At 41.7% G+C, this 12595-nt stretch overlaps 1 protein-coding gene across 1 annotated transcript in view; it reads left to right on the forward strand.

Moving 5' to 3' along the window:
• Window positions 1-12595, forward strand: part of COL9A1 (collagen type IX alpha 1 chain) — a 96510-nt gene that overhangs the window by 34883 nt on the left and 49032 nt on the right. Inside the window, exons 12-17 of the mRNA XM_026656253.2 lie at window positions 2480-2578; window positions 2870-2923; window positions 5623-5676; window positions 9717-9749; window positions 9852-9908; window positions 10728-10781. Of these exons, the coding sequence (XP_026512038.1) occupies window positions 2480-2578; window positions 2870-2923; window positions 5623-5676; window positions 9717-9749; window positions 9852-9908; window positions 10728-10781 (351 nt within the window). The remainder of the gene's footprint in view (window positions 1-2479; window positions 2579-2869; window positions 2924-5622; window positions 5677-9716; window positions 9750-9851; window positions 9909-10727; window positions 10782-12595) is intronic.

Below are 12595 nucleotides of genomic sequence, written 5' to 3' on the forward strand. Positions count from 1 at the left end.
CGCGCGCTCGGAGGGCGTGGGGGTGGGGGGAGCCGTGCCCCCGCCGGGGCTCGCTGGCCTCCCCCCGGGGCTCCGGCTGCCCCCCCCACAGGAGCATATTTGCCATTGAAAGTGTATGGGAGTGGTGCTTCTAAGTCACTTCGGTGTTTTTAAAAATCTCACTCTAAGTATTAAGCATATTTTCATATTATTTCTAAAACTGGGTAAACTTCACCCACAGGTATTTTGTTTGTCACAACATATTGTGTATGTACAGGAGTTCATGTTTTCACCATCTGACTGTTGAGAATTCCCCTGATTAAACCTCTCAAATCATTAACTTCCACCATGTGCCACCTGTGCTGAGGAGACATTGGACAAGATTCTGATCACAGTGAGAATGGTATAAATCTGGCCTGACTTCCGCTGAGTTAAGCCAACTCCATTTTTGCTCTGTGGACACTTCCTAGTGAGAGGTGACACACAAAAGCCAGAAACCATTCAATTCTGCAACAAAGGTTGGTGAATTAGTGGGGGATCTATTTCAGAGGCTCTGCCATTGTGGCAAGTGAAGCACTGCCTCATTTAGAAAAAGCACAACACGAATCAGTGTAAAACACATTCTGTTCTTCTCGATTCTATGCACCATTCATAGATGGTAATTTAACAGGGTAGCCCTTTGAAATGAAGGATCCATATGGGGACAGCTGCTCCAGTGCCCTAAGTGTGTATCCTCGTCCTTCCTATAAGCAGAATAGGAGCATGATTTCACTGAACAGCCTGGCAGCTACTACACAGCATTTAGAGACACTTTCAAAAGTACCCTTACATAAATGGTACATTTGAGCTAAAGCTAGTTACAGTATCTCAACTAAAATTTTGACCTAGAAGCACAATTGATTAAATAACATACTGTGGGTGCCCTTAAAAAGTTTCCTTTTATTTTTTTACCAGTAGGTCAGGTATTACAGGTATGACCATTATTCCCTTTTCTTAGAGTGATGTTCTAGCCTTAAAAAGGTAAAAGGAAACTTTTAAAGGGAATCCACTAAACATCCAGGTAAGTGATTTCTTTTCTCTGGAGGGTGGTTATATTATGATCTAGAACCTGACTGCAGGATATGTGCTGTCAGCATGTGACTAGTAGAGGGGAAATTTCATACAAACACAAAATAGTTAGGCTTCCCCCAGTGTCCAGTATTGCATGACAATGTACATTATATTTATCGCATAACATCTTTCAAACACACTGAGTTAAACCATGCAAGATTTAAATTACGCAGTTACACAGTTAAATAACAGCAGAGGGAAAGGTAAGTGGTGTAGGCAAGGAATAAAAGTTTACTTATTATTTTGCATTAAAAGAGTAAAATGAAATTGTATTAGGTTATCAATATGTTTGAAATTCTTCCCTCATTATGCAAGTTCTTCTAATGCTACTCTGGAAACTACAGTCAGTGCACAATATTTTGTGGCTTCTAAACTCCACTCAACCCAGGTGGTTAATTTCCTAAAACAGTCCCTGATCTTGCAGAGACTTAGGGTACGTCTATACTTACCTCCCGGTCCGGCGGTAAGCAATCGATCTTCTGGGATCGATTTATCGCGTCTTGTCTAGACGCGATAATTTGATCCCGGATCGATCCCGGAAGTGCTCGCCGTCGACGCCGGTACTCCTGCTCCGCGAGCGGAGTATGCGGAGTCGACGGGGGAGCCTGCCTGCCGCGTGTGGACCCGCGGTAAGTTCGAACTAAGATACTTCGACTTCAGCTACGTTATTCACGTAGCTGAAGTTGCGTATCTTAGTTCGAAGGGGGGGGGGTTAGTGTGGACCAGGCCATAGGCATGTGTATAACTTTGCATGTGAGCTGTCCCAGTGACTTCATTGGCACTATTCACTTGCATAAAGTTAGGCATATGCTTAAGTCTTACAGGATTGGGGCCGAACCTTGCTATGGAGTATGTATTATACCTAACAGGAAAAACAGCATTTGTTGCTAGGACATATCTGATTAAAATAATCAAGAACAACACTGATAGTAAAAGAAAACAGGAGCAGCTCGTTGCTTCTCCTGCTCAGCAAGAATAGGTTTAGTGGCTTTAAGGGACTTAAGAAGGCCTTGAAATAATTGAAATTTTTTCTACTTTATTATTAACCACTACTCATGGAGAAAGAAATGACCACTTCCTTCATGTGTCATCAAGGTGTATCTTTTGGCATAGGTTTCAATGCTTGATAACTAGCTAAACCTATTAGTATTAGTTTCTTCATTCCTTTGCCAGCACATATTTTTGTATTGCAGGTTAGTTTAGTCAAACAAAATTACTGTACTTGCCTGCTGATATTAAGTATCTCATGATAATCTTTATACTAGATGTTGAATATCAGTTAGAATTGCCAAAATACCTACTCAGCAATATCACATGTCAGGATAGTAATGTTTTAATATTCATTTATTGAAGGGATTGTCACAATTTTGTGTTTGATCACCCTAAATGATCCTACTCTTGGCATCCAACAAGATTAAATGTCAGAAAACATAAATATTTGCTAACCACATTTTTCTTTTTTCAGGGTAAGGGGATTCTTGGACCAGCAGTAAGTATCATTTTATACAATCTACAGTCCGCAATTGCATAACAAATCAAAGTAATAAAATGAAAAGACAGAATAATAATTTTGGCCCTGATATTCTGTATCTATTCATACATATTTTTACAACTAACATTTTAGACCATTTTAGTCCTTTGGGTGTACAGATGTGTTTCTGAGGGCATAATTTATCTCCTGTTGCTTTGGGAAGATATTTGCCTGTGTACTTAGATCTCTATCATACAGATGATTGTAAATAATTTATACATATTTTTTTCTTTTACTTGGTTATTGTAGGGTCCCCCTGGTGTAGCAGGACTTCCTGGTGAAGTAGGCCGTGTTGGTCCATCCGTGAGTACTGCATTATATTTGCCAGTAATTTGCATTTTCTCACTGGCTGAAAGACACTGTACAGAAGGAAATATAATTATTATACCATCCAAACATGGTTTAGGATATGAGAACAAAAAATATACATAAGTATTTAATTTGATTATTTTTCCTACTGGGATTATAGGGGGAGGATCAGGTTGGTGGAAATCTTGTCAGAAATAAACAAGAATTAATAGCACAAAGATACGGCCATCTGTAATAATAGAATGAAGTGTTTCATACAGTATTCCACACACAAAAAGAATGCTAAGGATGCAAAGGAAGTCACTAAAAAATTAGGAAAGGGCAAAGTTAAGGTTGGCTGTAGAATGTTAACTTTGGCCCCTGGTGCGTATACATTATGTTAAAATCTTTTATTACATGATCACACTCTGGTTTTCCCCACGACCCCTGTCTCATGTCCCTGAATAAGACAGTTCAATATTTCTTTTGATCCTCATCATTCAGTGTGACCCCATTTACTGCACATCAACCAACCCTGCCCTGATTAAGGATTTTTTTTCTCTTTAATTATAGCCTTTTTGTGGCACTGATCTCCAGACTATCTGAATACCTCACAAACATAATTAATTAATTTATCCCCTGGACACCTCTGTGAAGTCAAGAACTATTATTATACCCATTTTCAGAAGGAGAACTGAGACAGAGAGAGATTAAGGACTAGTTTGTATAATGTAAGTACATCCCATCCATTCACAAAGCCATGAGGATGGAGCAGTCCCCGTCGTCTCCTGAGCACATAGCACTTATATTTCACATCTTCAGAGCTCTTTAGAGACATCATGGGTTACACTCTTACCGGAATCAGAGGTGAAACATAGTTCCACCACTCCTTAGGTAGACCAGAAAATAAACTGTAACTCAGAATCTTAATTTCTTTACTTGATCAGGAGTGGGAGGGGGTAGTAGAGTAAATTACTTTATCCCTTTTTGTGGAACAGCTTATTTGCCACTGTTTACATAGATACTCTGACCAGTGAATAGGTGTCCCTCGTCCCTGCCCACCTACCCACTTTTTTCACAGTGGTGGCTACCAGGCAAATGTTAGTAAGGGCAGGTTCAGCATGTTGTCTTATTTTAGTTGATCATTTAACTTCAGTGTGAACCTTTCAAAACACTTTTCAGTCAGTCATATCAAATAAGAACACAGTTAAAAGGTGAGACCAATCAATAACCAATAAGACTTGATTTAAAGTAAGACTTTAGTCAGAAAAATGATATAGAACTCCCACAGTGCTATTTTTACTGAATTATTCTCTTTCACTTACTTCCATATCAAGTTTTCTCAGTTTTATATATCAAAAGATATTAGAGAGACAGGGTAGATGAGGTAATATATATTGTCAGACCAACTTCTGTTGACGGAAGGTACAAGCTTTTCATCAGGAGCTTAAAAAGCTGAATAAGAACAGTGCTTGGATTCAGGGGAAGGATTGGGGAAGGAAGCAGCATGTCTTCTTCCCGAGACCTGTAGAAGAGCTCTGTATAGCTCAAAAACTTGTACCTTATAGCAACAGAAGTTGGTCCAATAATATGTATTACCTCACCTACCTTGTATCACTCATATCCTGGGACCAACATGAGTACAACAACACTGTAAATCAAAAGATTCTAATTCTCAGCTTGGGCTTCAAAAATCTAGTTGTACTCTTTCTGACTTGTACATCCTTCCCAGTGATGAAGTTTCTTGATTCAGAAGTTAGCTGACAATTTTGTGGATGACACGTGAGGCAGAATAGGCTCTAGATTACTTTCAATACTGTACTGGTTCTCCAATGACAACAGTAGTAAAATCTTGGTTTGGGGCCTGCTCTTGCTTCCAGTAAAGACGATTGCAGAGTTCCCATTGGCTTCACAGTACAGGATTAAGCCCTTGTCCTTAAAGCAGGTATGCCTCAAAGACACACACAGAGCAAATAAGGGAGTGTCTGGTTTACACAATTGCTTTTCTGACTATAGCTATACTTTAACAGAGGCTTATGGCATGCATGAGATGGAACAACAGAGAATGCCACAAGTAATGGGGCATAGTAAAATATCACCTCCCAAACATCTTGCATACTACGGTACTTGACAGTATTATTTCACTTGTCATTCTACAGAATTCCTTGGGAGATATCAAACAAAATCAAATGCATTACAGTTCAAATGAAATTTCTGTTGTGACCTCTATTGTGCTGAAAATGGCCATTTCATGGCAGATGTCATGTGATATCTTTTTACTCCCTATTAAATTAGTACCAATGATACTGGTGCTCTATATGAAGTAAAGAGATGACTGGTGTTATTCAAGAAGACTCCTTATGTACCACATCTTTATTTATTTTAGGATTTTCTATCATGTCCATCATCATAGTATCCACACACTTGAATAATAAAAATAAGTCACATGTTGTTTGAGGATTACTCCACACTCTTAGGAGAACTTCGAGCATGTGATACAAGCAAATACAATCTCACACCCATCTCGATTTAAGTTTATTTCCTTATACTCTACAACCAGACCTGTATTCTTGAAATTTGAGTTTTACTGTTCTAAGATTGGTTGCTTAGTCTGTCCTTTTGTGGTTGCCTCACCTTAGCTGCTGCAGGCCTGAATATACAGCTGTTTTATATATCATTGCCATGAATTAATTAAATTTATTCTAAAATATTAGGGTGATGCTGGAAAGAGAGGTCCTCCAGGCCCACCAGGGCCCCCAGGTCCCAGAGTAAGTGGTTATATTTAATATATACTAATGTTTGGATAGGTACTGTGTTCCTGTGTGACCTATAATTTAAATCAGATTCTGTACCAGATGACTGGAGGATAGCTAATGTGATACCAATTTTTAAGAAAAGCTCCAGAGGCGACCCCAGCAATTACAGGCCAGTAAGCCTAACTGCAGTACCAGGCAAATTAGTTGAAACTATACTAAAAAACAGAAATATCAGACACATAGATGAACACAATTTAATAAATAAATTAATTGAGATATCCTATCTCCTAGAACTGGAAGGGACCTTGAAAGGTCATTGAGTCCAGCCCCTTGCCTTCACTAGCAGGACCAAATACTGATTTTTTGCCCCAGATTCCTACGTGGCCCCCTCAAGGATTGAACTCACAACCCTGGGTTTAGCAGGCCAATGCTCAAACCACTGAGCTATCTCTCCGAAGAAGAGGCAACACAGATTTTATAAAAGAAAATCATGCCTCACTAATATATTAGAATTCTTTGAGGGGGTCAGCAAACATGTGGACAAGGATGATCCTGTGGATGTAGTATACTTAGACTTTCAGAAAACACTTGATAAGGTCCCTCACCAAAGGCTCTTAAGCAAAGTAAGCAGTCATGGGATAAGAGGGAAAGTCCTCTCGTGGATCAGTAACTGGTTAAAAGATAGGAAACAAAGGGTAGGAATAAATGGTCAGTTTTCAGAATGGAGAGAGGTGAATAGTGGTGTCCCCCCAGAGGTCTATACTGGGTCCTGTGGTGTTCAACCTATTCATAAATTATCTGGAAAAAAGGGGTAAATAGTCAGGTGGCAAAGTTTGCAGATGATACAAAACTACTCAAAATAGTTAAGTCCAAAGCAGACGGCTAAGAGTTACAAAGGAATCTCACAAAACTGGGTGACTGGGCAACAAAATGACAGATAAAATTCATTGTTGGTAAATGCAAAGTAATGCACATTGGAAAACATAATCCCAACTCTACATATAAAATGATGGGGTTTAAATCAGCTGTTACCACTCAAGAAAGAGATCTTGGAGTCATTGTGGATAGTTCGCTGAAAACATCCACTCAGTGTGCAAAAAAGCTAACAGAATGTTAAGAACCATTAGAAAAGTGATGGATAATAAGACGGAAAAATATCATACTGCCTCTATATAAATCCATGGGACGCCCACATCTTGAATACTGTGCGCAGATCTGGTCACCCCATCTCAAAAAAAGATATATTAGAATTGGAAAAGGTACAGAGAAAGGCAACAAAAATTATTAGGGGAATGGCACAGCTTCTGTATGAGGACAGATTAAAAAGATGGGGACTTTTTAACTTGGAAAGAGACAACTAAGGGCTTGTCTATACTACCTGCTGGATTGGTGGGCAGTGATCGATCCGGGGGGGTCGATTTATCGCATCTAGTATAGACACAATAAATCGACCGCTGAACACTCTCCTGTCGACTCTGGTACTCCACCAGAACGAGAAGCACAAGTGGAGTCAACGGGAGAGAATCAGCTGTCGACGTACCGCAGTGAAAACACCACGGTAAGTAGATCTAAGTACATTGACTTCAGCTATGCTATTCACGTAGCTGAAGTTGCGTATTATAGATTGACCCTGCATGGTAGTGTAGACAAGCCCTAAAGGGGGGCTATGATAGAGGTCTATAAAATCTTGCCTAGTGTAGAGAAAGTGAATAAGGAAGTCAGCTGTCAGTGTGGACAGACTGCAGCGCTTTTTCTACTCAGCTGTACGAAGACAGGTTTAACTCACAGCGCTGTACAGCTGGAGGTGTAGCCATACCCCTAGTGTAATGGATGCAATGATGCCTGCTGGAGTCTGCAGACAGCCTAAAACAATAACTCTAAGAGGCGTGAATTATCCTTTGCATCTCAGTGAAGTGTTAACTCTAAGGCCTACTGCTCTGGTTGGTCCCACCAACAGCACCCAACCAGAGGATTCTGTGTGTCAGGAGGAGAAGTGTGCAGTGGGCCTAGCCCATCAATGCAAGCAGAGACACCCTGCTTCCTGGGTTGAGTACTGGGGGCTCACTTGCTGTCACCCCTGCTTCTTCCACGAAGGTGTCCCCTTCTGCCACTTCTTCTACCTCTCTGGGAGGGAGGTTCACCTTCCACTACCACTTCAAGTGGGACCTGGGGCTACTGTGTAGGGTTGGGGCTGGAGCTGTAAGGGAGGGGTTAGATTCTTAAGTTGGCGCTGTAGTCCAGTACATCTCTAGTCAGAGCATCAGATGTTTCCAAGTACTGTTTTTGTGATTCTCCTCTGTGGGCCTTTTGAGAGGAGGGATATGTATTATGCATTTACCTTTGCAGTATTTTAATTTGCGAGAGGTAGAATTGATGGCAGACCATCATCTGGCAGACAGAGTACATGCTGGGCAATGACACATCAAGTATCTAGGAAATGAGAGTGTCATCTTCATTTCTCTGTAAAAGGCTGACCTACTATCCCTTTGCTAGACAGTCCCAACAGCAATACAGGGATTCTGTTTTCTTGAGGCCATATCTCATTTTCCATGGAAAGTTGCTAGAAAGTGTGAAGTCGCCATTGTGGAAAATATGAAGGATAAAACTGAGAAAAATACCCCGGAAATAAATAGCAACAAACTACACCAGACTCTGCTGCTCCTTCTCTCTTTACACTGAAGATTCCATCCTCCTCAGGCACCACTGCAGTGCACCACCCCCATTCCACTTAAGGCCATTATATTCCCCCAAACTCCCCCAACCTTTCCCAAATATTTGTGCTTCCATGAAAGCCCATCAGTTCTCTCAGAGTCTCATGGTGCTTCCTTACTCAAACAGAAGGCACACCTCTCCATAACAGACTGCCAGATCCTTCCATGAACCCAGTCTTGCTCACATGTGGTTACCTTTCTTCCTAACGTATTCCCCAGTCTTCCCTCAGTAGACTCCATGATCCTCTCCTATTCCCATTAATGCCAGTCCATTTCCTAAGAAACTCATTTTTCTTCTATTGACTGCATCCCTTTTGTACGCAGATCTCTAACTTGCAATTCCAATGGCTGATAGAATTATGAATTGTCTATCAATTCTTCTGCTGCGAGAGGGATCCTTTTTTTCTCTAAAGAATTAAGTCTTGTCCTTATGAATGAGATGGTTTTGTTTCGTATTAAATTATCATCAGAATGTAAGAAAGTGCACCTTCATCTGTTTCATTTACCTAGATAACTTCTTTAAGAACCCCAACTCTGAAAACAATTTTCAGTCAATTACAAAGTAGAAATACTTGTGCTGAGAACATAACATAAGATCTGTGGTGCAACTGGACTACATAGCCAACTGAGATATGGGAACATTTAATACATAGTATTACAAAATCAGATGCAGCTGTTGATATTTAAAAGAAAAATATGCTATGTTTACAGAATACACTGAGTTCATATGTGATTATTAGTCTGAAAGTATAGAAAAATATGTATTGTATTACTTTAGTCTAATTCTCACGTGTGGCTTTCAGTACTTAAAAGAAATCTGTGACGCTTCAAAAACAAAGAGAGTTTTTGCTTTTCAGAAAAGCAAATCCAAGATGGAGGGCAGAATATTGCACACAGACTCCTGCAATTTATGACAATTAAATAAAGCTCCCTTTGCATATGTCTAGATAGCAGTTAAACACCTGCAGCTGGCCGATGTCAGCTGACCTGGGCTCGCGGGGCTTGGACTCCGAGACTGTAAAATTGCGGTGTTTGGGCTCGGGCTGGAAGCTGGCTTCAGGGACCCTTCCCCCTTGCGGGGGTCCCAGAGGTTAGGCTCCAACACAAGCCTGAACATCTAGACTGCAATTTTATAGCCGCAGAGCCTGAACACCATGACACGGGCCAGCCATAGGTGTTTAAGTACACTTTTGGGATTTCAGCCCCAGAGATTATCTGACATTTCTATATCTTCTGCTTTCCTACACTGAAGTGTGTCAGGTGTGGTTTTCGTTGTATGAGACAAGGTTATTTTTTTTCTGTTGTTCACTTTCTAACTTTGAACCTTTTTGTCAAATTTAGGGAACAATTGGGCTGCATGAAGGAGATCCACTGGTAAGACATTTGTTCACCTTTTTGAAAAATACAATCTTAAACCAAAATGTACCTTTTAAAGTTTCTTATCCATGTTAACTCAATGTGTGGATACTTTTTCAGTGTCCCAATGCTTGTGCACCTGGTCGTCCAGGACACGCTGGCCTAATAGGAATGAAGGTAAGAGAACTGATGTACTGAATCACTGATTAGGGTGAGGACTTCCTGGCCTTTGGGTCTCCCATTATATTGTCCAGAAAGCATGGTGCCAAGATACTGGCAAGATCACTTTCCAAAGCATCTACAGTCCCAAAGCTTCAGACATGCTATGTATTCCTCCAAGCCTTTTGATTTTATAGAAGGCCTCAGAATGTCAAATTGAAACAAGCACCTTCTTGACTCACACTTACTTTAGTTTCTTTTATGTTCTTTTGTCTGATTTCTGGGGATACTATCCCTATGAGGGGATTACTAGTGCAGTGTTGGACACACTGATTTACTGGATCTGGGATTAGGTTTTTCTGAAGGTTGCACTACAGCCCATTTCTGAAAGTGTCTAGGTGTGCATGGAGTTGGGGAGGTGTTACAGAAGGTTAGGGGTGGCTCTACGTTTTTTGCCGTCCCAAGCACAGCAGGCAAGCAGCCTTCTGCTGCACGCCTGCGGGCGGTCCGTGGTCACGCGGATTCGGAGGTGTTTCTGCGGGTGATCTACCGGTCCCACGGCTTTGGTGTACCCGCCCCCAAATTGCCACCGAAACCACGGGACCGGCGGACCTCCCGCAGGCACGCCACTGAAGGCCGCCTGACTGCCGCCCTCACAGCAACCAGCATGCCGCCCCCCGCGGCTTGCCGCCCCAGGCACGCGCTTGCTGCGCTGGTGCCTGGAGCCGCCCCTGCAGAAGGTACACCTGGAGAGTGGTAGGCAGGCTATGTTGGAAGAGTGGATTTCTCAAATTCTAAATAAATTGTCTGCACTCTTTTTTTATTCCTTTATTTTAGGGTCACAAAGGAGTAAAAGGAGAGGATGGTGAACCAGGGAAACAAGGTCATAAGGTAAGATAACAGTATTTTAATGGGCAAGCAGTAGTTTAATGGAAGGCAATGATTGGTAGCAAAATAACTGCCAGTTTAGCCTATGATTCAAAAAGAGTCATCTTGTTAGAATCCATCAAAATTATTGATACTTCTGCCAGAAAGAACTGACAGCCCACTTCCTGTATGGCATTTGGGTCACTATCAGCACATTATCTGCTAAGTCATCCCCTCTATTCTGCATTCATTATCACACAGAAATTGGCATTCTCACTTTTCATTTTGACCATCAGAATAATTATTATTGAACTAGCTGCACAATAAAATCAGTATTTATTAATGTTAAAAATTGGGAATTAAGTGCAGAGAGTCTGTAGGAGACTAGAGAATGCTTAGGATGGCACAACTGAGCAGGGAGAGGGCAAAGGAAGAATGAGATGGCAGCATGGGGGGAAAGAGTACATGATGGGGAGGGAGAGGTATAGGAAAGGTCTAGGTAACCACAACAGAGATGAAGGCAAGGACCAAGGACTGAATTGCTTGAAGACTGAACTACATTCTCACCTAAAAACATAATTCATCTGGAATGGGCTTGTTGGATACTTGTGAAGAAATTTGGGGAATCCTGAACTACCTTTACCCATGCTGTAACTTTTTGGTCCACAGAGGACTTCTCTTTCCAAGGCAGGCAATCTAGCACCTTAAAATACCTTAAAAATAAGGAACAAAGTTTGTGCCATAAACCCCTGCTCCATATCCATATATACAATGAAAAGAATATTAACTTCTCAGAAGTAGTCCCCCCCTTTTCAGAATGCTTGAGCTATAGGAGTTGCCAAATCCTTGTTGTGCCCCAGAACAGAGAAGGTACTAGGATGATCCGAGGAATGGAAAACCTGTTGTATGAAAGGAGACTCGAGGAGCTCAGTTTGTTTACCCTAACCAAAGAAGGCAGAGGGGGGATATGATTGCTCTCTTTAAATATATCAGAGGGATAAATACCAGGGAGGGAGAGGAATTATTTCAGCTTAGTACTAATGTGGACACGAGAACAAATGGATATAAACTGGCCGTCGGGAAGTTTAGGCTTGAAATTAGACGACGGTTTCTAACCGTCAGAGGGGTGAAGTTCTGGAACAGCCTTCCGAGGGAAACGGTGGGGGCGAAAGACCTCTCTGGCTTTAAGATTAAGCTTGATAAGTTTATGGAGGGGATGGTTTGATGGGATAACATGATTTTAGTCAATAAGTCAATAACATGCCATCGCTGGTAATTAGTATCAATGGTCAATGTGGGTCTGGCTGGTGAATCTTGCCCGCATGCTCGGGGTTCTGCTGATCGCCATATTTGGGGTCGGGAAGGAATTTTCCTCCAGGGTGGATTGGCAGAGGCCCTGGAGGTTTTTTGCCTTCCTCTGCAGCATGGGGCAGGGGTCGCTTGCTGGAGGATTCTCTGCGACTTGAAGTCTTTAAATCATGATTTGGGGACTTCAACAGCTGAGTCAAGGGAGAGAATTATTCCAGGAGTGGGTGGGTCAGCTTTTGTGGCCTGCATCATGCGGGAGGTCAGACTAGATGATCATAATGGTCCCTTCTGACCTTAAAGTCTATGAGTCTAACCAACCTCTTGTAAATCAGCCTGGCACTGAGAATTGTAGCTCTGCTCTCTAACAGCATAAGGGGGGACGAGGAGGGGGGGGGAAGGGTGTTACCTGGTCACCAGAAAGGTGTCTGGATTAATAAGGCACGGGTTAATAATAACAACACTGAAGGATAATGCTGGATTGCATGTGAGGCTATCAACATACACACCCAGTTTTCAGACTCCGACCTAAA

Source organism: Terrapene carolina, unplaced genomic scaffold (genome assembly GCF_002925995.2).
Source record: "Terrapene carolina triunguis isolate 2854851 unplaced genomic scaffold, T_m_triunguis-2.0 Scaffold42, whole genome shotgun sequence".
NCBI lineage: Eukaryota > Metazoa > Chordata > Testudines > Emydidae > Terrapene > Terrapene triunguis.